Source organism: Oncorhynchus mykiss, chromosome 4 (genome assembly GCF_057628025.1).
Source record: "Oncorhynchus mykiss isolate SJ-2025 chromosome 4, ASM5762802v1, whole genome shotgun sequence".
In the NCBI taxonomy this organism is placed as follows: Eukaryota; Metazoa; Chordata; class Actinopteri; order Salmoniformes; family Salmonidae; genus Oncorhynchus; species Oncorhynchus mykiss.
This window is the reverse complement of record NC_143025.1, coordinates 75,881,361-75,905,354: the sequence shown is the minus strand read 5'-3', so window position 1 is coordinate 75,905,354 and position 23,994 is coordinate 75,881,361. Positions and strand designations below refer to the sequence as shown.

The following is a 23,994-nucleotide window of genomic DNA, read 5'->3' as shown; positions in this document are numbered from 1 at the left end:
TCCAACATCTAGTGGAAAGCCTTCCCAGAAGAGTGGAGGCTGTTATAGCAGCAAAGGGGGGACCAACTCCATATCAATGCCCATGATTTTGGAATGAGATGTTCGATGAGCAGGTGTATACATACTTTTGGTTGTGTATTTACAAACATGGTATTACAGAAACATAAAGAAAACAACAGAGTTCCCAGGCAAGGCTGCCAGTTGTTTGGTTGGCATAAACCAGAGAAAAACAGGGTAGGTCTTTCAACAACCCCCTCACCCAGATTTGTGTGGTGTAAATAGATTTGCACCCGCTTAATCATCCTGTGGTGTGGTGAATTAAAACTGATAAACAAAAGGGTTTTAGGACATCAGTAAAAAAACTAGTTAAGCAAACGAATATGTACTGTACACCATGTATATTAGATTTAAGTATATTGCAAAATATGTTTGTGTGGGGATCGATGTGGAGGGTCCGTCATGGTCTGGGGTGGTGTGTCACAGCATCATCAGACTGAGCTTGTTGTCATTGCAGGCAATTTCAACACTTTGCGTGTCAGTGTTCTGCCATGGCCAGCGAAGAGCCCGGGATCTCAATCCCATTGAGCACGTCTGGGACCTGTTGGATCGGAGGGTGAGGACTAGGGCTATTCCAAATCTGGTGCAGTCCATGAGGAGGAGATGCACTGCAGTACTTAATGCAGCTGGTCGCCACACCAGATACTGACTGATACTTTTTATTTTGACCCCCACCTGGCTGCTTACAAGCAAAAACTAAAGCAGGAAGCACCAGCGATTCGGTCAATAAGAAAGTGGTTAGATGAAGCAGATGCTAAGCTACAGGACTGTTTTGCTAGTACAGACTGGAATATGTTCAGTGGAAATATGTTCCAGTGGCATTGAGGAGTACATCACATCAGTCACTGGCTTCATCAATAAGTGCATCGATGACGCCGTCCCCACAGTGACTGTACATACATACCCCAACCAGAAGCCATGGATTACAGACAACATCCGCACTGAGCTAAAGTGCAGAGCTGCCGCTTTCAAGGAGTGGGACTCTAACCCGGAAGCCTATAAGAAATCCCGCTATGCCCTCTGACGAACCAGCAAACAGGCAAAGCCTCAATACAGGACTAAGATTGAATCGTACTACACCGGCTCTTACGCTCGTCGGATGTGTCAGGGCTTGCAAACTATTACAAAGGGAAGCACAGCCACGAGCTGCCCAGTGACACAAGCCGACCAGATGAGCTAAATTACTTCTACGCTCACTTCGAGGCAAGTAACACTGAAGTATGCATGAGAGCATTAGCTGTTAAATGACTACCGACCCGTAGCACTCATGTTTGTAGCCATGAAGTGCTTTGAAAGGCTGGTCATGGCTCACATCAACACCATTATCCCAGAAACCCTAGACCCACATTTGCATACCGCCCAAACAGATGCACATATGATGCAATCTGTATTGCACTCAACACAGCCCTTTCCCACCTGGACAAAAGGAACACCTACGTGAGAATGCTGTTCATTGACTGTTCATTGACTACAGTTCATTGACTACACCATAGTGCCCTCAAAGCTCATCACTAAGCTAAGGACCCTGAGACTAAACACCTCCCTCTGCAACTGGATCCTGGACTTCCTGACGGGCAGCCCCAGGTGGTAAGGGTTGGTAACAACATATCCGCCATGCTGATCCTCAACATGGGTGCCCCTCGGGTGCGTGCTCAGTCCCCTCCTGTACTCCCTGTTCACTCATGACTGCATAGCCAGGCACGACTCCAACACCATCAAGTTTGCCGATGACAGGCCTCCCGGGTGGCGCAGTGGTTAAGGGCGCCAGCTGCAGTACAGCGTACCATGAAACATGTACCATCAAAGTCCCTGGGTTCCCGCCCAGGCTCTGTCGTAACCGGCCGCGACCGGGAGGTCCGTGAGGCGACGCACAATTGGCCTAGCGTCGTCCGGGTTAGGGAGGGCTTGGTCGGTGGGGATGTCCTTGTCTCATCGCGCACCAGCGACTCCTGTGGCGGGCCGGGCGCAGTGCGCACTAACCAAGGTTGCCAGGTGCATGGTGTAGCCTCCGACACATTGGTGCGGCTGGCTTCCGGGTTGGATGCGCGCTGTGTTAAGAAGCAGTGCGGCTGGTTGGGTTGTGTATCAGAAGACGCATGACTTTCAACCTTCGTCTCTCCCGAGCCCGTACGGGAGTTGTAGCGATGAGACAAGATAGTAGCTACTACAACAATTGGATACCACGAAATTGGGGAGAAAAAGGGGTAAAAATAAATAAATAATAAAGTTTGCCGATGACACAACAGTGGTAGGCCTGATCACCAACAACGATGAGACAGCCTATAGGGAGGAGGTCAGACACCTGGCTGTGTGGTGCCAGGACAACAACCTCTCCCTCAACGTGATCAAGACAAAGTAGATGATTGTGGACTACAGGAAAAGGAGGACCGAGCACGCCCCCATTCTCATCGACGGGGCTCAAGTGGAGCAGGTTGAGAGCTTCAAGTTCCTTGGTGTCCACATCGCCAACAAACTATCACGGTCCAAACACACTAACGCAGTCATGAAGAGGGCACGACAAAGCCTATTCCCACTCAGGAGACTGAAAAGATTTGTCATGGGTCCTCAGATCCTCAAAAGGTTCTACAGCTGAACCATCGAGAGCATCCTGACTGGTTGCATAACTCCCTGGTATGGCAACTGCTCGGCATCCAACCGCAAGGCACTATAGAGGGTAGTGCGTACGGCCCAGTACATCACTGAGGCCAAGCTTCCTGCCATCCAGGACTCTATACCAGGCAGTGTCAGAGGAAGGCCCTAAAAATTGTCAAAGACTCCAGCCACCCTAGTCATAGACTGTTCTCTCTGCTACCGCATGGCAAGCGGTACCGGAGCGCCAAGTCTAGGTCCAAAAGGCTTCTCAACAGCTTTTACCCCCAAGCCATAAGATTCCCGAACAGCTACTCAATTGGCTAGCCAGACTATTTGCATTGCCCACCCTCCCCTTTTACGCTGCTGCTATTCTCTGTTTTATCTATGCATATGCATTATTGCACTTTAACTCTACCAACATGTACATATTTTTATTTGTTATTTTACCAGGTAAATTGACTGAGAACACGTTCTCATTTACAGCAACGACCTGGGGAATAGTTACAAATCAAATCAAATCAAATTTTATTTGTCACATACACATGGTTAGCAGATGTTAATGCAAGTGTAGCGAAATGCTTGTGCTTCTAGTTCCGACAATGCAGTAATAACCAACAAGTAATCTAACTAACAATTCCAAAACTACTGTCTTGTACACAGTGTAAGGGGATAAAGAATATGTACATAAGGATATATGAATGAGTGATGGTACAGAGCAGCATAGGCAAGATACAGTAGATGGTATCGAGTACAGTATGTACAAATGAGATGAGTATGTAAACAAAGTGGCATAGTTTAAAGTGGCTAGTGATACATGTATTACATAAGGATACAGTCGATGATATAGAGTACAGTATATACGTATGCATATGAGATGAATAATGTAGGGTAAGTAACATTATATAAGGTAGCATTGTTTAAAGTGGCTAGTGATATATTTACATCATTTCCCATCAATTCCCATTATTAAAGTGGCTGGAGTTGAGTCAGTGTGTTGGCAGCAGCCACTCAATGTTAGTGGTGGCTGTTTAACAGTCTGATGGCCTTGAGATAGAAGCTGTTTTTCAGTCTCTCGGTCCCAGCTTTGATGCACCTGTACTGACCTCGCCTTCTGGATGATAGCGGGGTGAACAGGCAGTGGCTCGGGTGGTTGATGTCCTTGATGATCTTTATGGCCTTCCTGTGACATCGGGTGGTGTAGGTGTCCTGGAGGGCAGGTAGTTTGCCCCCGGTGATGCGTTGTGCAGACCTCACCACCCTCTGGAGAGCCTTACGGTTGAGGGCGGAGCAGTTGCCGTACCAGGCGGTGATACAGCCCGCCAGGATGCTCTCGATTGTGCATCTGTAGAAGTTTGTGAGTGCTTTTGGTGACAAGCCAAATTTCTTCAGCCTCCTGAGGTTGAAGAGGCGCTGCTGCGCCTTCTTCACAATGCTGTCTGTGTGAGTGGACCAATTCAGTTTGTCTGTGATGTGTATGCCGAGGAACTTAAAACTTGCTACCCTCTCCACTACTGTTCCATCGATGTGGATAGGGGGGTGTTCCCTCTGCTGTTTCCTGAAGTCCACAATCATCTCCTTAGTTTTGTTGACGTTGAGTGTGAGGTTATTTTCCTGACACCACACTCCGAGGGCCCTCACCTCCTCCCTGTAGGCCGTCTTGTCGTTGTTGGTAATCAAGCCTACCACTGTTGTGTCGTCCGCAAACTTGATGATTGAGTTGGAGGCGTGCGTGGCCACGCAGTCGTGGGTGAACAGGGAGTACAGGAGAGGGCTCAGAACGCACCCTTGTGGGGCCCCAGTGTTGAGGATCAGCGGGGAGGAGATGTTGTTGCCTACCCTCACCACCTGGGGGCGGCCCGTCAGGAAGTCCAGTACCCAGTTGCACAGGGCGGGGTCGAGACCCAGGGTCTCGAGCTTGATGACGAGCTTGGAGGGTATTAGGGGAGAGGAGGGGGATGAATGAGCCAATTGTAAACTGGGGATTATTAGGTGACCGTGATGGTTTGAGGGCCGAATTGGGAATTTAGCCAGGACACCAGGGTTAACACCCCTACGATAAGTGCCATGGGATCTTTAATGACCTCAGTCAGGACACCCGTTTAACATCCCATCCGAAAGACGGCAGCCTACACAGGGTAGTGTCCCCAATTGCTGCCCTGGGGCATTGGGATATTTTTTAGACCAGAGTAGAGTGCCTCCTACTGGCCCTCCAACACCACTTCCAGCAGCATCTGTTCTCCCATCCAGGGACTGACCAGGACCAACCCTGCTCAGCTTCAGAAGCAAGCCAGCAGTGGTATGCAGGGTGGTATGCTGCTGGCTATTACCTCGACTAACCAGTGCCCCCACACATTGACTCTGTACCGGTACCCCCTGTATATAGCCTCGCTACAGTTATTTCACTTCAGCTCTTTAATTATTTTACTTTTATTTCTTAACACTTAAACATTTAAACACTTTAAACTGCATTGTTGGTTAAGGGCTTGTAAGTAATTATTTCACTGTAAGGTGAAATACTGTTGTATTCGGTGCATGTGACATATTTGATTTGATACTGTGTGAATCAGGCCTTCATGGTCAAATTGCTGCAAAGAAACCACTACTGAAGGACACCAATAAGAAGAGACTTGCTTGGGCCAAGAAACAAGAGCAATGGACATTGGAGTGGTGGAAATTTGTCCATTGGTCTGGAGTCCAAATTTGAGATTTTTGGTTCCAACCGCTGTGTCTTTTTGAGACGCGGTGTGGGTTCCCACCATGAAGCATGGAGGATGTGATGTGATGGTGTGGGGGGTGCTTTTCTGGTGACACTGTGTGATTTATTTAGAATTCAAGGCACACTGAACCAGCATGGCTATCACAGCATTCTGCAGCGATTACGTCATCTGGTTTGGGCTTAGTGGGACTATCAGTTGTTTTTCAACATGACAATGACCCAACATACCTACAAGCTGTGTAATTGCTATTTAACCAAGAAGGATAGTGATGGAGTGCTGCATCAGATGACCTGGCCTCCACAATCCCCCAACCACAACCACATTGAGATGGTTTGGGATGAGTCAGACCGCAGAGTGAAGGAAAAGCAGCCAACAAGTGCTCAGCATATGTGGGAACTCCTTCAAGATGGTTGGAAAAGCATTCCAGGTGAAGCTGGTTGAGAGAATGCCAAGAGTGTGCAAAGCTGTCAAAGGCAAAGGGTGGCTACTTTGAAGAATCTCAAATATAAAATATATTTTGATTTGTTTAACACTTTTTTTGGTTACTAGATGATTACATATGTGTTATTTCATAGTTTGTCTAAACTATTATTCTACAATGTAGGAAATAGTACAAATAAAGAAAAATCCTTGAATGAGTAGGTGTCAACTTTTGAATGGTACTGTATATATTTATTACAAATCCAATTCCCCAGTGACTAAAGCTTTAATTTACTGAGCTTAACTGAATATACCAAGAATAAAATAGAGCTGGACCAGTTGTCAAACTGGGTTTTAATAAAAATATGCAGTTAAGGTTATGTCAGGGTTCAAACACTCCACAGTCTGCTACTTTACAGTCTTGTTTGGGTCTTTCATTGTAGGTTGGGACTTCCTCAAGTCTCCTCAGAACCTCTGTGCCTTCAACCACTTGACTAAAAAACAAAGAGAATATGAAAACAGCTGAATACCAGGTACAAAATACAGACATACAGTATATCCCAGAACAGTCCTGACGCCACAGAGGTAGTTAAACGTTGACATCCAAAAGATTGTGCGAGCCTAAAGGTTTTAGAACACAAAACCGAGACACAAGCAGTACACAAACACTACACTATAGCAGTACACAAACATACACTTCATTCAACTACATACCACACATTATTAGAGACGTACACACCCGAATGCCACATATTGTCTGTCCATCCAAAGGGCGGGCTGCAGGGTGATGTAGAACTGAGAGCTGTTGCTATGAGGACCCTGGTTGGCCATTCCCAGGATGCCCCTCCTACTGTGGGAGACTGCAAAGCTCTCATCTAGCAGAGATCCCACAGTCACATGTTAGTGTGGAGACAGTAAATAGACATACATCCTAATACATCTCCCTATACTTACTTACCCGAATACATTTCCCTAGGCATGTGTATTAATATTGTAGAGTAGTAACTTGATGTTAGGCCTGCGTCTGTACCTTCAAAAGTTGGCCCGTAGATTGACTCCCCTCCGTTGCCTTTGCCTGGTGCAGAAATATCTGCAATAGGGAAATATGACATCATCAAGTGGTGTGTGTACTGACAAAGTAAATATTGACGTATGATGACTCAATTAAAACTTACCAATATGACAGCAAACAGATACAGTATGGAATCAATGGCAAGTCAAATACAGTCCTGTATGTCCTTTCTTATCAATGTAGGCCTATAGGGGTGACTTTCAGATAGAGGACCTGGTAGACCGTACCTCCCCCCTGTATCCAGCCGTTGGGCACCACACGATGGAACACAGAACCCTTGTAGGACAGGATTAAGTCACTCTGTGACAGGCCTGCCTCCCCTGTACACAGAGCCTGGAAGTTTTTACACGTCTTCGGACACAGCTCTGTAAACAGCTGGGGAGACAGAAGACCTACGCTGTCAATACAACTCTGGACCAACTTCTTTACCCATTCAGGTCCAGTCAGATCAATGGTTACAAATGACAGCCTCACCTCAAACAGTAATCTCCCAACCGAGTCCCCTCGGATCGAAATGTCCATGTAAACAAACGTGTGCTGTGGGGGAAGCGAGAGAGGATGTCATGTTGTAGGTATGATGTCACTGTTATAAAGTATTTTAGGGCCATGGGGCTTGCTGTAGTAACTGCACTGTCTGTCTTTGTGTGTTTCATGGTCTATTGTGTCACTCTATCCTAATCCTATGCAAGTACAGTGTGTAGACTAGACTTGCCCCAGTGCTGTGGAGGTGTTTAGAGTAGTAGTCGTCAGCGAGGGCCAGGTATAGTGCATGTGGACGGATAAGTGTAAACTCCCACTGCTTCTCAGCCCAGCTGGTCAGGTCCTTCTCGTTGCCAAGGAGACAACCATTCACGAAACACATTAGGTTGCTGGAGAACTGCCACACCTCCCCTTTCAGCTCCTTGGTTTGAAAATGTTAAAGGATGCAGTTTAACTCAACAATTCATAATACAAATGTTGACTAATGCACACCACAGCTCAAGCCATACATCACACTACTTAGCTAAGCATTATTCTCCATTTGAGTCTATTATTCAAATACTCAAAGTATACCCACCCTTTTCTTATTGGTTAGATACACATGCCAGTCACATTCGAGTAATGGACGAATTGTTGGATCCAAAAACGAGGTGGGAAACTTCTGTTTCAGTCCCTGTGTTGACATAAAATATGATTTGGTCTGCTCAGTCAGTTAGTGCTCATGCCGGATAGCCTTAGCTAGCTAGCTAACCAGGTTGGTTTGCCAGAATGTCTATACTTAAACTGTACTTTGAAGCTGAACGTTACCTCGGCAATGCTCTTAGCAATTTGAAAATTGTGTTCTTTCATCAAACCCACGATTTCCAGGTAAACTTCAGAAGTCATGATTGGCTATTTCCATTGGGCTGCAATATAATTTGACAGCCCAGAGGTGTTTGTAAACAATACGTATCCATGGTAACATTGCAGTCACGAGCTAAAATGACGTTTTCGTCGCATTTTGTTGACAGTACCGCATCTTGTCTAGCGTGGGGACCGGTTTAGTAACTGTGGTAGTCTGTTTTGCCAATGGTGCTTTCAAGACAACTGGGATCTCGAGAAAAAACGAGGCCAAATCATGACGTCTGATCTTCAGGTCGGAAAGCCAGCGCTTTAGAAATATGCCCGAGTTTCAGACTTGGAATTGTGAGTTGGATGACCGTTCAAAGATTATTCCCAGTCGGAAATCTTTTTTTTCTTCGAGTTCCCAGCTGTCTTGAACGCACTGAAGTCAGATGTCGGAGATTTCCCAGTTTTTTTTAACGCGGCAAAGCATTCCACTTCACTTCTTGTACTGGCCTTGTGACGGAGTTGCTGATTGGTTGTTAAACATAGCATAATTCCATGACAACACGCGGAGTCTCGAAAATATAATTAGAATTTTAACAACGTCAAAAACAAAATCAAAGCTAAGACGTTTTGTGGTTGGAATTGCAGTATATATTTATACTGAACACACATAAACGCAACATGCAACAATTAACGACTTTATTGAGTTACAGTTCATATAAGGAAATCAGTCAATTGAAATAAATTCATTAGGTCCTAATCGATGGATTTCACATGACTGGGCAGCTAATTTTCAAATTGCTAAGAGCATTGCCGAGGTAACTTTCAGCTTCAAAGTAAAGTTTAAGTGTAGACATTCTGGCAAACCAACCTGGTTAGCTAGCTAAGGCTATCCAGCATGAGCACTAACTGACTGAGCAGACCAAATCATGTTTTATGTCAACACAGGGACTGAAACAGACGTTTCGTTTTTGGTAATGTTACTGTAAATACATACTGTAAATACGACTCCTGTGGCGGGCCGGGCGCAGTGCGCGCTAACCAAGGTTGCCAGGTGCACGGTGTAGCCTCCAACACATTGGTGCGGCTGGCTTCCGGGTTGGATGCGCGCTGTGTTAAGAAGCAGTGCGGCTGGTTGGGTTGTGTATCGGAGGACGCATGACATTCAGCCTTCGTCCTCCCGAGCCTGTACGGGAGTTGTAGCGATTAGACAAGATAGTAGCTTGGATTGGATACCACGAAATTGGGGAGAAAAAGGGGTAAAAATTCAAACAATTTGTATTTATTTTTTAAAACTTACCGTATGTAAACTTCTGACCCACTGGAATTGTGATACAGTGAATTATAAACGGAAATAATCTGTCTGTAAACAATTGTTGTAAAAATGACTTGTGTCATGCACAAAGTAGATGTCCTAACCGACTTGCCAAAACTATAGTTTGTTAACAAGAAATTTGTGGAGTGGTTGAAAAACGAGTTTTAATGACTCCAACCTAAGTGTATGTAAACTTCCGACTTGCTTCGACCCTGGATTGCTGATACTAATGATTGGCCGTTGAGAGGCCACCGGTCACCCATATTGGCACTTCCTAGCAGCAGCAGTCCTCCATAGGAATGAATGGAATTGAATGACAAAATTACATGTATTTACAGTAAGTATTGTGACGACCCTCCCACTCTGTCTGCCGTATTCTCTCTTTGTTCTTGTTTCCTTATTAGGATGCCGGTGGGCGGAGTTGGGAGGGTCGTCAGCTACATGGGAAACACCTGGGCCCGGTGTGTCCCAGGATAAATAGACCTCTTCCACATTCATGGAAGAGACTCTCTCCATGCAGACACCTTTACAGATTTTGTTGTGTCTCTTGGTGGTTTTTGGTTGTTTGCTTTGGCACCTTTCAACACCCTGCATTATCACATTCATGCATGCAAAACACTCACTTACACTACTGATTACACACACACACCATTGTATATTGTACTTAGTTACTTATTTAATAAATATATATTTTGTTACTCCTTATCTCGACGTTGTCTCCCTTTTGTTACGGGCTTTGAGCCGGTTCGTGACAGTATATATATTTTGTTGTAGTGGGGACAGTAACATTACTGCTGTCTAAATTTGAAATGTTTAGCTCAATGTAATTTTAAAGTATGCATTAAGGTGACAAATTGAATAAATGTGTCAAACTAAGACATTAATAAATGCATTTCTATAGAGTCCTAAATATTTTTTTACAATTGAGTGCCAAGGTGGCTGCGTGGAGGCTTCAATACAGTGCCCCCTGCCAGTCATCCAGGGTTTATACACAACATTGCTTTTGTGAGACTGTCCACTATCCCGATAAAACCAAACAAAAAACAGGTGCATGATCTGTGGAAGAAAAAAAACTGTGATTGAATGTTCATATTTGAAGACGGCAGAAAGGACAGTCTATTTAGTACGACAAGGAGTGAGTGGCAATGAGTGGAATGCTAGGTAAACAGACAGGTACCCAGACTACAGGTTCTCATAAAAATGAATAAATTACGTAGAATTAGAATACAGTGTGGCAAAAAAGTATTTAGTCAGCCACCAATTGTGCAAGTTCTCCCACTTAAAAATATGAGAGAGGCCTGTAATTTTCATCATAGGTACACTTCAACTATGACAGACAAAATGAAAAAAAATCCAGAAAATCACATTGTAGGATTTTTTATGAATTTATTTGCAAATTATGGTGGAAAATAAGTATTTGGTCAATAACAAAAGTTTCTCAATACTTTGTTATATACCCTTTGTAGGCAATGACAGAGGTCAAATGTTTTCTGTAAGTCTAAACAAGGTTTTCACACACTGTTGCTGGTATTTTGGCCCATTCCTCCATGCAGATCTCCTCTAGCGCAGTGATGTTTTGGGGCTGTTGCTGGGCAACACGGACTTTCAACTCCCTCCAAAGATTTTCTATTGAGTTGAGATCTGGAGATCTGGAGACTGGCTAGGCCACTTCAGGACCTTGAAATGCTTCTTACGAAGCCACTCCTTCGTTGCCCGGGCGGTGTGTTTGGGATCATTGTCATTCTGAAAAACCCAGCCACGTTTCATCTTCAATGCCCTTGCTGATGGAAGGAGGTTTTCACTCAAAATATCACGATACATGGCCCCATTCATTCTTTCCTTTACACGGATCAGTCGTCCTGGTCCCTTTGCAGGAAAACAGCCCCAAAGCATGATGTTTCCACCCCCATGCTTCACAGTAGGTATGGTGTTCTTTGGATGCAACTCAGCATTCTTTGTCCTCCAAACACGACGAGTTGAGTTTTTACCAAAAAGTTATATTTTGGTTTCATCTGACCATATGACATTCTCCCAATCTTCTTCTGGATCATCCAAATGCTCTCTAGTAAACTTCAGACGGGCCTGGATATGTACTGGCTTAAGTAGGGGGACACGTCTGGCACTGTAGGATTTAAGTCCCTGGCGGCGTGGTGTGTTACTGATGGTAGGCTTTGTTATTTTGGTCCTAGCTCTCTGCAGGTCATTCACTAGGTCCCCCTGTGTGGTTCTGGGATTTTTGCTCACCGTTCTTGTGATCATTTTGACCCCACGGGGTGAGATCTTGCGTGGAGCCCCAGATCGAGGGAGATGATCAGTGGTCTTGTATGTCTTCCATTTCCTAATAATTGCTCCCACAGTTGATTTCTTCAAACCAAGCTGCTTACCTATTGCAGATTCAGTCTTCCCAGCCAGGTGCAGGACTACAATTTTGTTTCTGGTGTCCTTTGACAGCTCTTTGGTCTTGGCCATAGTGGAGTTTGAAGTGTGACTGTTTGAGGTTGTGGACAGGTGTCTTTTATACTGATAACAAGTTCAAACAGGTGCCATTAATACAGGTAACGAGTGGAGGACAGAGGAGCCTCTTAAAGAAGAAGTTACAGGTCTGTGAGAGCCAGAAATCTTGCTTGTTTGTTTATTTTTTTTATTTTTTATTTCACTTTATTTAACCAGGTAGGCAAACTGAGAACAAGTTCTCATTTACAATTGCGACCTGGCCAAGATAAAGCAAAGCAGTTCGACACATACAACGACACAGAGTTACACATGGAGTAAAACAAACATACAGTATAAACAAGTCTATATACGATGTGAGCAAATGAGGTGAGATAAGGGAGGTAAAGGCAAAAAAAGGCCATGGTGGTAAAGTAAATACAATATAGCAAGTAAAACACTGGAATGGTAGATTTGCAGTGGAAGAATGTGCAAAGTAGAAATAAAAATAATGGGGTGCAAAGGAGCAAAATAAATAAATAAATAAAATAAATACAGTAGGGAAAGAGGTAGTTGTTTGGGCTAAATTATAGGAGGGCTATGTACAGGTGCAGTAATCTGTGAGCTGCTCTGACAGTTGGTGCTTAAAGCTAGTGAGGGAGATAAGTGTTTCCAGTTTCAGAGATTTTTGTAGTTCGTTCCAGTCATTGGCAGCAGAGAACTGGAAGGAGAGGCGGCCAAAGAAATAATTGGTTTTGGGGGTGAACAGAGAGATATACATTCTGGAGCGCGTGCTACAGGTGGGTGATGCTATGGTGACCAGCGAGCTGAGATAAGGGGGGACTTTACCTAGCAGGGTCTTGTAGATGACATGGAGCCAGTGGGTTTGGCGACGAGTATGAAGCGAGGGCCAGCCAACGAGAGTGTACAGGTCGCAATGGTGGGTAGTATATGGGGCTTTGGTGACAAAACGGATTGCACTGTGATAGACTGCATCCAATTTGTTGAGTAGGGTATTGGAGGCTATTTTGTAAATGACATGGTCGAAGTCGAGGATTGGTAGGATGGTCAGTTTTACAAGGGTGTGTTTGGCAGCATGAGTGAAGGATGCTTTGTTGCGAAATAGGAAGCCAATTCTAGATTTAACTTTGGATTGGAGATGTTTGATGTGGGTCTGGAAGGAGAGTTTACAGTCTAACCAGACACCTAGGTATTTGTAGTTGTCCGAGTCAGAGCCGTCCAGAGTAGTGATGTTGGACAGGCGGGCAGGTGCAGGCAGCGATCGGTTGAATGTCGTTTTACCTGTATTTAAGAGCAATTGGAGGCCACGGAAGGAGAGTTGTATGGCATTGAAGCGTGCCTGGAGGGTTGTTAACACAGTGTCCAAAGAAGGGACAGAAGTATACAGAATGGTGTCGTCTGCGTAGAGGTGGATCAGAGACTCACCAGCAGCAAGAGCGACATCATTGATGTATACAGAGAAGAGAGTCGGTCCAAGAATTGAACCCTGTGGCACCCCCATAGAGACTGCCAGAGTTCCGGACAGCAGACCCTCCGATTTGACACACTGAACTCTATCAGAGAAGTAGCTGGTGAACCAGGCGAGGCAATCATTTGAGAAACCAAGGCTGTCGAGTCTGCCGATGAGGATGTGGTGATTGACAGAGTCGAAAGCCTTGGCCAGATCAATGAATACGGCTGCACAGTAATGTTTCTTATCGATGGCGGTTAAGATATCATTTAGGACCTTGAGCGAGGCTGAGGTGCACCCATGACCAGCTCTGAAGCCAGATTGCATAGCAGAGAAGGTATTGTGAGATTCGAAATGGTCGGTAATCTGTTTGTTGACTTGGCTTTCGAAGACCTTAGAAAGGCAGGGTAGGATAGATATAGGTCTGTAGCAGTTTGGGTCAAGAGTGTCCCCCCCTTTGAAGAGGAGGATGACCGCAGCTGCTTTCCAATCTTTGGGAATCTCAGATGACACGAAAGAGAGGTTGAACAGGCTAGTAAAAGGGGTGGCAACAATTTCGGCAGATAATTTTAGAAAGAAGGGGTCCAGATTGTCTAGCCCGGCTGATTTGTAGGGGTCCAGATTTTGCAGCTCTTTCAGAACATCAGCTGACTGGATTTGGGAGAAGGAGAAATGGGGAAGGCTTGGGCGAGTTGCTGTGGGGGGGGGGGGGGGTGCAGTGCTGTTGACCGGGGTAGGAGTAGCCAGGTGGAAAGCATGGTCAGCCGTAGAAAAATGCTTATTGAAATTATTGAAAACTTTTTTGAGTTAGTGTTGCAGGAAGCAAATTTCTGCTTGAAAAAGCTAGCCTTGGCTTTTCTAACTGCCTGTGTATAATGGTTTCTAGCTTCCCTGAACAGCTGCATATCACGGGGGCTGTTCGATGCTAATGCAAAACGCCATAGGATGTTTTTGTGTTGGTTAAGGGCAGTCATGTCTGGGGAGAACCAAGGGCTATATCTGTTCCTGGTTCTAAATTTATTGAATGGGGCATGCTTATTCAAGATGGTTAGGAAGGCATTTAAAAAATAAAAAAAACAGGCATCCTCTACTGACGGGATGAGATCAATATCCTTCCAGGATACCCCGGCCAGGTCGATTAGAAAGGTCTGCTCGCTGAAGTGTTTCAGGGAGCTTTTGACAGTGATGAGTGGAGGTCGTTTGACCGCTGACCCATTACGGATGCAGGCAATGAGGCAGTGATCGCTGAGATCTTGGTTGAAGACAGCAGAGGTGTATTTAGAGGGCAAGTTGTTTAGGATGATATCTATGAGGGTGCCCGTGTTTAAGGCTTTGGGGAGGTACCTGGTAGGTTCATTGATAATTTGTGTGAGATTGAGGGCATCAAGCTTAGATTGTAGGATGGCTGGGGTGTTAAGCATGTTCCAGTTTAGGTCGCCTAGCAGCACGAGCTCTGAAGATAGATGGGGGGCAATCAGTTCACATATGGTGTCCAGAGCACAGCTGGGGGCAGAGGGTGGTCTATAGCAGGCGGCAACAGTGAGAGACTTGTTTTTAGAGAGATGGATTTTTAAAAGTAGAAGTTCAAATTGTTTGGGTACAGACCTGGATAGTAGGACAGAACTCTGCAGGCTATCTTTGCAGTAGATTGCAACACCACCCCCTTTGGCAGTTCTATCTTGTCTGAAAATGTTGTAGTTTGGGATGAAAATTTCAGAATTTTTGGTGGTCTTCCTAAGCCAGGATTCAGACACAGCTAGAACATCCGGGTTGGCAAAATGTGCTAAAGCAGTGAATAAAACAAACTTAGGGAGGAGGCTTCTAATGTTAACATGCATGAAACCAAGGCTATTACGGTTACAGAAGTTATCAAAAGAGAGCGCCTGGGGAATAGGAATGGAGCTAGGCACTGCAGGGCCTGGATTCACCTCTACATCGCCAGAGGAACAGAGGAGGAGTAGGATAAGGGTACGGCTAAAAGCAATAAGAATTGGTCGTCTAGAACGTCTGGAACAGAGAGTAAAAGGAGGTTTCTGGGGGCGATAAAATAGCTTCAAGTTATAATGTACAGACAAAGGTATGGTAGGATGTGAATACAGTGGAGGTAAACCTAGGTATTGAGTGATGATGAGAGAGATATTGTCTCTAGAAACATCATTGAAACCAGGAGATGTCATCGCATGTGTGGGTGGTGGAACTAATAGGTTGGATAAGGTATAGTGATCAGGACTAGAGGCTCTACCGTGAAATAAGCCAATAAACACTAACCAGAACAGCAATGGACAAGGCATATTGACATTAAGGAGAGGCATGTTTAGTCGAGTGATCAAAAGGGTCCAGTGAGTAGTGAGGTTGGTTAGGGTCATGGCGATTCAGACAGCTAGCCGGGCCATCGGTAGCAAGCTAGCATAGGATGGAGGTCTGTTTTTAGCCACCTCGTGCGTTTCCGTCGGTAGGATTAGTGGGGTTCCGTGTGGTAGGGGGGGATCAATCCAATTCGCAAAGAAAACCCCAATAGATATAGTTATAGCGGCCCAAGAAAAAATACAATTAAATAAAAAATAAATAAATTGTCCGATAGGTCTATTCAGATAGCAGTCGATAAGACAGCTAACGATTAGCGGACCGCAGATGGGCGTTCAGGTAACGTCGCGACGGAGGAGCCAGCCGGATAACTCTCTCGGGTAGATAACGTCGGTAGTCCAGTTGTGAAGGCCCGGTGGGGCTCCGCGTTGGCAGTAAAACGGGTCCGGATAGGTGATTGTAGCCCAGGAGTGACTGATGGAACTCTTCAGCTGGCTAGCTCCGGAATAATTGATGTTTGCTCCGGAATCGACATAAGCCGATAGTCACACGGATAGCAGCTAGCTAGCTGCAAGATCCAGGTATAAATGTCCAGAGTTAGCGGTTGAAATCCGGGGACATGGAGAGAAAAATAGGTCCGGTATGTTCCGGTCCGAGCCGCGCCGTACAAAACTGCCGATGGATTTTCGAGCTAAAGGATAGCTGATGACCACAAACCGTGGTTAGCTGAATACTAACGATTAGCCAGCAAAGAAGCTAACTAGCTTCTGATTAGCTTCTGGTTAGCTTCTGGATTAGCATCTGGGCTAGCTTCTGGCTTAAAAAAAATTTAATTGGTGAGGCGGGTTGCAGGAGAGTGTTTTGAAGATGAGTTTATGGAAAATAAAAAATATATATAAAAAATGTATGCGAAGAAAGTTGTAAATATATATATATATATATATATATATATATATAGGACAGGACAAGACGAGAACAAAAGACGTGTGAACTGCTATGCCATCTTGGAACGTATAGCTCCACATTGATCTTGTACTGGAGGTGACCAAATACTTATTTTCCACCATAATTTGCAAATAAATTCATAAAAAATCCTACAATGTGATTTTCTGAATTTTTTCCCCTCATTTTGTCTGTCATAGTTGAAGTGTACCTATGATGAAAATTACAGGCCTCTCATATTTTTAAGTGGGAGAACTTGCACAATTGGTGGCTGACTAAATACTTTTTTGCCCCACTGTACGAGAATGGACATGAACCTTCTTATGGAATAAAGGTCAGCTGTTTACATATTTTAGAGGCCATTTATACAGAAAATTGGTATAAAACCATAAACCGTTTTATAATTCTATTACAATATTTCTATTACACAATTTCTAATATGACATGCCTTTTTCCCCCGGCATAAGTAAAATCAAGATTATGGCTCTACTGCCATTCATTCCAATTAGACTGGTTTGGATTTATCCCTGTCCAATACGTCCAACATGGCTGCCATTTATTCCATTCTGGAACTTTGAGGGTTTATGACATAGGCTGCATTTCAAACTCAATGTAGACAGCCCTCGGCCCTAAACCCTCAGTCCTATGCCCTTGGGGGAATCCCTGCGGCCATATTTGTCGTCAGTCCAAATGATTAGCCAAGCAGGGGAAGTTTGTAATGTAAGCCCCTCAGACCTCGTTTTTAAGAGTTTGCGAGTGTACAATTATGTTAACTTTGGAGCCTGAAATGCCCCATAATTCAATTTGCGATAATTGTACATCCGCTAAGAAAAGTAAGCCAAAATGTAAAGCCAAAATTAATATGGAGAAGTCAACATACAAGTGTAAGTAAAAACGAATGTAAATAAGTTTGAAATTGTGCTACAGTGCTAATGCACATGACAGCTCAAACACGTATTATAAAAGTAATTATGTTTTTATTTGGTTAGCTTTTGGAAACGTTAACTTGCGAACATCACACTTATACATTGTAATTTTCGATTTACCTGAAATAGTAGGATGGCTAACATTCGATGTCTGAGGATACGTTGTCTTTTAGCCAAGATATGAAACATGACTGGAAACATGACCGAATACAAACAGTGTAGCTATTCCCTCCGCAAGGCAATCAAACAAGCTAAGCGTCAGTATAGAGACAAAGTAGTCGCAATTCAACGGCTCAGACACGAGAGGTATGTGGCAGAGTCTACAGTCAATCACAGACTACAAAAGAAAAACCAGCCCCATCGCGGACCACGAGGTCTTGCTCCCAGACAAACTAAACAACTTCTTTGCTCGCTTTGAGGACAAGACAGTGCCACTGACTCGGCCCACTACGGAAACCTGCGGGCTCTCCTTCACTGCAGCCAACATGAGTAAAACATTTAAACGTGTTAACCCTCGCAAGGCTGCAGGCCTAGACGGCATTCCCAGCCGCATCCTCAAAGCATGAGCAGACCAGCTGGCTGGTGTGTTTACGGACATATTAAATTAATCCTTATCTGAGTAGGCTGTTCCCACATGCTTCAAGAGGGCCAACCATTGTTCCTGTTCCCAAGAAAGCTAAGGTAACTGAGCTAAATGACTACCGCCCCGTAGCACTCACTTCCGTCATCATGAAGTGCTTCGAGAGACTAGTCAAGGACCTTATCACTTCCACCCTACATGACACCCTAGACCCACTCCAATTTGCTTACCGCCCCAATAGGTCCACAGATGTCGCAATCCCACTGCACATTGCCCTAACCCACCTGGACAAGAGGAATACCTATGTAAGAATGCTTTTCATCAACTACAGTTCAGCATTTAACACCATAGTACCCTCCAAGGAGAGTGGTGTCAGGCAAATAACCTCACACTCAATGTCAACAAAACAAAGGAGATGATCGTGGACTTCAGGAAACAGCAGAGGGAGCAGCCTCCTATCCACATCGACGGGACAGTAGGGGAGAGGGTGGAATTTTCCACGGGGTACACATCATGGACAAACTGAAATGGTCCACCCACACAGACAGCGTGGTGAAGAAGGCGCAGCAGCGCCTCTTCAACCTCAGGAGGCTGAAGAAATTCGACTTGTCACCAAAAACACTAACTTTTACAGATGCACAATCGAGAGCATCCTGCCGGGCTGTATCACCGCCTGGTACACCAACTGTTCCGCCCACAACTGTAAGGCTCACCAGAGGGTAGTGAGGTCTGCACAACGCATCACCGGGGGCAAACTACCTGCCCTCCAGGACACCTACACCACCTGATGTCACAGGAAGGCAAGGACAACAACCACCCAAGCCGCTGCCTGTTCACCCTGCTATCATCCAGAAGGCGAGGTCAGTACAGGTGCATCAAAGCGGGGACCGAGAGATTGAAAAACAGATTCTATTGCAAGGCCATCAGACTGTTAAACAGCCATCACTAACATTGAGTGGCTGCTGCCAACATACTGACTCAACTCTAGCCACTTTAATAATGGAAAAATAAATGTATCACTAGTCACTTTAAACAATGCCACTTTATATGTTTACATACCCTACATTACTCATCTCATATGTATATACTGTACTCTATACCATCTATTGCATCTTGATGTAATAAATGTATCACTAGCCACTTTAAACAATGCCACTTTATATAATGTTTACATAACCTACATTACTCATCTCATATATATATACTGTAGTCTATACCATCTACTGCATCTTGTCTATGCCGTTCGGCCATCACTCATTCATATATTTTTAAGTACATATTCTTATTCATTCCTTTACACTTGTGTGTGGTAGTAGTTGTGAAATTGTTAGTTTAGATTACTTGTTAGATATTACTGCATGGTCGGAACTAGAAGCACAAGCATTTTGCTATACTCACATTAACATCTGCTAACATGCTGCCAACACACTGACACTGACTCAACTCCAGCCACTTTAATAATGGGAATTGATGGGAAATGATGTAAATATATCACTAGCCACTTTAAACAATGCTACCTTATATAATGTTACTTACCCTACATTATTCATCTCATATGCATACGTATATACTGTACTCTATATCATCGACTGTATCCTTATGTAATACATGTATCACTAGCCACTTTAAACTATGCCACTTTGTTTACATACTCATCTCATTTGTACATACTGTACTCGATACCATCTACTGTATCTTGCCTATGCTGCTCTGTACCATCACTCATTCATATATCCTTATGTACATATTCTTTATCCCCTTACACTGTGTACAAGACAGTAGTTTTGGAATTGTTAGTTAGATTACTTGTTGGTTATTACTGCATTGTCGGAACTAGAAGCACAAGCATTTCGCTACACTCGCATTAACATCTGCTAACCATGTGTATGTGACAAATAAAATTTGATTTGATTTGATTTGTATGTGACAAATACAATTTGATTTGAATTTGATTTGAAATGCAATCATAATTGACTGTAGCGCATGTAAGGCACACACAACAGTTCCATGATGACTGAAAACACAACCGTGGGATGAACGAGTGACACATTTCCGGGCAAGAGCGGTCCATTTAAAATTAATTAATTCTTCCCTCGCCCTGCAAGTGTCAACTCGTCAGACAGACGGATGACGGCATGATACGTCATCAGAAGTATCTACTTAATTTGCAGCTATATTAATTTAATAGGATCTCCATGGTTTAAAGGTCAAATGCAGATGTTTATATTTATTTTTAAATCTCAATATCAAATAATTTCTGGGAAACAATGAAGTACCTTACTGTGATTGTTTTCAATTAAAATGTTTGAAAATAAAAAATATTTTTTAGCAAAGAGCAATTTCTCATGCAATAATTTTGCTGGGACTGGAGTGGTCTGAGCGGGGAGGAGAAACTGAAAACGCTGTTATTGGCAGAGAGGTTTGGAACTCTGTCTTATTGGTCTATAGAGGGCTTGCAGTTAACATAAAAAGCGTCCTGGCGGCCACGTTAGAAACCACCGCATTACTTCTTCAGACAACAATAACTGAGTGGCTACCCCAAACTACATGATAACATCAAATGGAGTACTTGGCTTCTCTAACAAGACAGGAAAGACAACAGGAAAAAAATATGTTTACAGATTCCCCGCAATCATGAAACAACATTGGTGACACCAAGGTAAGACTCAAGAACTGTCAGATAAGAGAAGAAACCTTTTTGCCTGTCAAGACCTGAACCCAGACAGCTGTCAGTAACAGGTCTGCTACAATCATTTAATCACTGGTAAATCGAGTCTGAAATTAGCTAGCTAGATAGCTTGTAGTCTAGCAATTAACATGTGTCGTGAGAGTAAAGTTTTGGGGAAGCTGTTTTCACCATAAAAATGCACCATTCTAACAAAGGATTGCATGCCTCTCATCATATATTTGCAGACAAATGTAAGCCTACAATTCCTAATGTTATGAGTAGATTGGATAGTAATAATTTAGGCTATTTAATAAGCACGTATAGGTATATAGGCTATATCAGAGATGTTTCTGCTACACTTGGTGACAGTGGTGGTGTCACCTGGTGTCACCTGGTGACATTTTCAAAATCATTTTTCATACGATGGTAGCCTAGGCCAACTCTACTGATCAATAAAAACGATCTTGTCTTGAATGCAAACATGTAATCTAGGCCTATGAAAAAGGGGTCCTGGCTAAAAGGGAGCCAACTTGTCAAATGTACATTTTAGCTAACCCTTTCCTAACCTGCTGCCTAAATGATAGTAATCTGCTACGAAATGTCAAATATGACCATGACAACTGGATCCCTTCTAGTCATGACCATGTGAGATGCAAATAGTACAATATTATGTCCATATAGCCCAGAGGACATTGCCAAAACTTGTGGTTATCACATTCATATGATAAAACAATGATAATTTGTTGAACTTCATTCATAAGAGGAAGGAAAATATATGGACATTGCAGCATAGGACAAAGGCCTCAATGGGATAGCACAACCTGTATTGACTATTGGTTGTTCAAGCCCAACAGATTTAAATCTTTATCACACTAAAACACCTGAATGAATTAAACACAACCAAACAATTTAAAGCCCTGGTGGTATAGGTGCCATTCTAACATCAGGTGGGCTTTTCATTTGTTTATGTACTACTGTAGGTTTACCAGCTGACCTCTCAAGACACCCATGTCAACTGGCTTACCACTGAAGATGAGCAATGCTGCAGCAGCATCAGTTTCTACTTCTTCACCATTTTCCAGATATGAAAGGAGACATCCCTCAATTATACAATATGGTTTATATGCTGTGCTTTGATCAATCTAAACGATTCTGTTGTGCCACTTGAGTAGAGCACCTTCACCTTGTCGTCATAGAAAAAGTGCCCTCTTACACCATATTAATATGTAATTTGGAAGGTGTAAAAAAATATATATATTGTAAATGTATTGTACTTTAATAACAGGCTACATTGTTGTATGGGTGAAATAAAGTTGTCATCTCTGCGTTGCCTAGCCCCATTGAATAAAACGTATTCTTATACCCCAACTATTTTCTTTCTTTACAATTTGACTATGTATGCTATATGTGTAATGTAATTGTGGTAGTCTTAGGCAAACCATCTTCATTAGCACCTCCAAGTGCCACTCAGACCTTCTTGGATAAAAGTATCAGGCATTGAACACATTTACATAAAGTATTCAGACTGTTTGTTGCACCTTTGGCAGCAATTACAGCCTTGAGTTTTTTGGTGTCTGACGCTAAAAGATTGGGAGAAATTCCAAATACAGGCGTGGCATTCTTCTCTGCAGATCCCCTCAAGTGCTGTCATGTGCCTTTTACTGAGGAGTGGCTTCAGTCTGGCCACTCTACCATAAAGGCCTGATTGGTGGAGTGCAGCAGAGATGGGAGAACCTTCCAGAAGGACAATCATCTCCAGAGGAACTCAAATGCTGTCAATCAGGTTCTTGGTCACCTCCCTGACCTTCTTCCCAGATTGCTCAGCCCTAGGAACAGTGGTGGTTCCAAACTTCTTCCATTTTTAAGAATGATGGAGGCCACTGTTCTTGGGGACCTTCAATGCAGCAGACATTTTTTGCCACCCTTCCCCAGATCTGTGCCTCGACACAATCCTGTCTCAGAGCTCTACGGACAATTCCTTCAACCTCATGGCTTGGTTTTTGCTCTGACATGCACTGTCAACTGTGAGACCTTTATATAGACAGGTGTTGGTGCTTTTCCAAATAATGTTAAATCAATTGAATTTACCACAGGTGTACATACTCCAAGTTGTAGAAACATCATGGATGATCAATGGAAACGGGATGCACCTGAGCTCAATTTCAAATCTCATAGCAAAGGGTTTAAATACTTATGTAAATAAGGGATTTCTGTGTTTTGTATATTTGCCAAAATGTTTTCACTGTCATTATGAGGTATTGTGTGTAGATTGGAGAAAAAAAAAATAATTTAACAATTTTAGAATAAGACTAACCTAACAAAAGGGAAGGGGTCTGAATGCACTGTATGTACCCTTAACATTCATTGGGACCTGTTCATCTGCAGACAGGATTTGATGGCTCTCTGTATCTGAGGACAGAACATCACAAAGAAAGACGCAGCATTATAATGAAGTTAGACATCCCTGAATATTAAGTTCCTTTATCTCGCTGTCCTTAGTTTTTCTCGCTAGGAACTGGAGAATAGTTTCGTAATGCCCTACCAACCAAAGTTACCTGCCCTATCCAGAGTAGACTACTCTCCCCTTTGTGACAGCTGGAAGTACTAGCTAATCCTTTCACCCTCTTCCATGGCCGTTAGCTATCTACCTACCTACCAATATATTTGGGTCTGAAACGGTAAATACATCAATATAGCTAACTAGCTAATATGACGTTACTGTGATATTTATTTCACGTAGCTAGATATACAGTATGTAAAGTTAGCTAACTATCTAACATTACGTTAGCCTGCACACTAAGTTTCTGTAGTACGCTAACAGTTAGATAATACAGCATTTTTGATCACTTTCAACATATTTACTTACTTGAATAGGTTCTCCCACTGCCTCCGTTTTCTAGGTCCTTCAAAAAAATAATGGGAAGTCTTCCTGAAGTTTCCGGTGGTAGCAAAACGCAGCCAGCCATGTCAACGATTGGAGGACTTTCAACAAACCGAGTTTGTTCTTCCAACATGGCGGTTGCTAGGTGATTTGTGAAGCAACTGCAAGCCCCCAATTCACACATTTACAGCCTCATGATGTCACCAGGCAGGCCCAAACTCCATCCCACCAAACAGGCAGAAATTTCTGGCAGTCTTTTCAAACCGCTCGTACACTTGAAGGACATGATAATTTTCACAATATTATTTCAA

General features: G+C 43.6%; 1 protein-coding gene across 10 annotated transcripts; it reads right to left on the bottom strand.

Annotated features, from left to right (window-relative positions):
* Positions 1–6,121: 6,121 nt before the first annotated feature.
* Positions 6,122–23,830, bottom strand: ppil6 (peptidylprolyl isomerase (cyclophilin)-like 6). Of its 10 annotated transcripts, none has more exons than XM_021600716.3 (8): positions 23,669–23,830; positions 23,155–23,211; positions 7,571–7,759; positions 7,333–7,395; positions 7,086–7,233; positions 6,817–6,876; positions 6,526–6,661; positions 6,122–6,280 (listed from the first exon to the last, which is right to left on the bottom strand). In XM_021600716.3, exons 2-8 carry the CDS (start codon positions 23,161–23,163, stop codon positions 6,169–6,171), a joined length of 717 nt encoding a protein of 238 aa, XP_021456391.2. In that variant the 5' UTR covers positions 23,164–23,211; positions 23,669–23,830; the 3' UTR covers positions 6,122–6,168. The 10 variants fall into 10 exon arrangements, with proteins under 10 accessions (XP_021456391.2, XP_090089165.1, XP_090089166.1 ...); XM_090233039.1 differs by lacking the exons at positions 23,155–23,211; positions 23,669–23,830 and adding exons at positions 7,916–8,011; positions 9,164–10,180 and having other exon boundaries at positions 6,501–6,661; XM_090233040.1 differs by lacking the exons at positions 23,155–23,211; positions 23,669–23,830 and adding exons at positions 7,916–8,011; positions 9,164–10,180 and having other exon boundaries at positions 6,522–6,661.
* Between the last annotated feature and the right edge of the window lie 164 nt (positions 23,831–23,994).

Coding starts and splice junctions, on each gene's coding strand:
- ppil6 (XM_090233037.1), bottom strand. CDS start 9,331: ATGTCATGCGTCCTCCGATACACAACCCAACCAGCCGCACTGCTTCTT. Junction 7,234..7,332: donor TTGGGAGATTACTGTTTGAG/GTGAGGCTGTCA, acceptor CTGTCTCCCCAG/CTGTTTACAGAGCTGTGTCC. Junction 6,662..6,816: donor CTACGGGCCAACTTTTGAAG/GTACAGACGCAG, acceptor GATCTCTGCTAG/ATGAGAGCTTTGCAGTCTCC.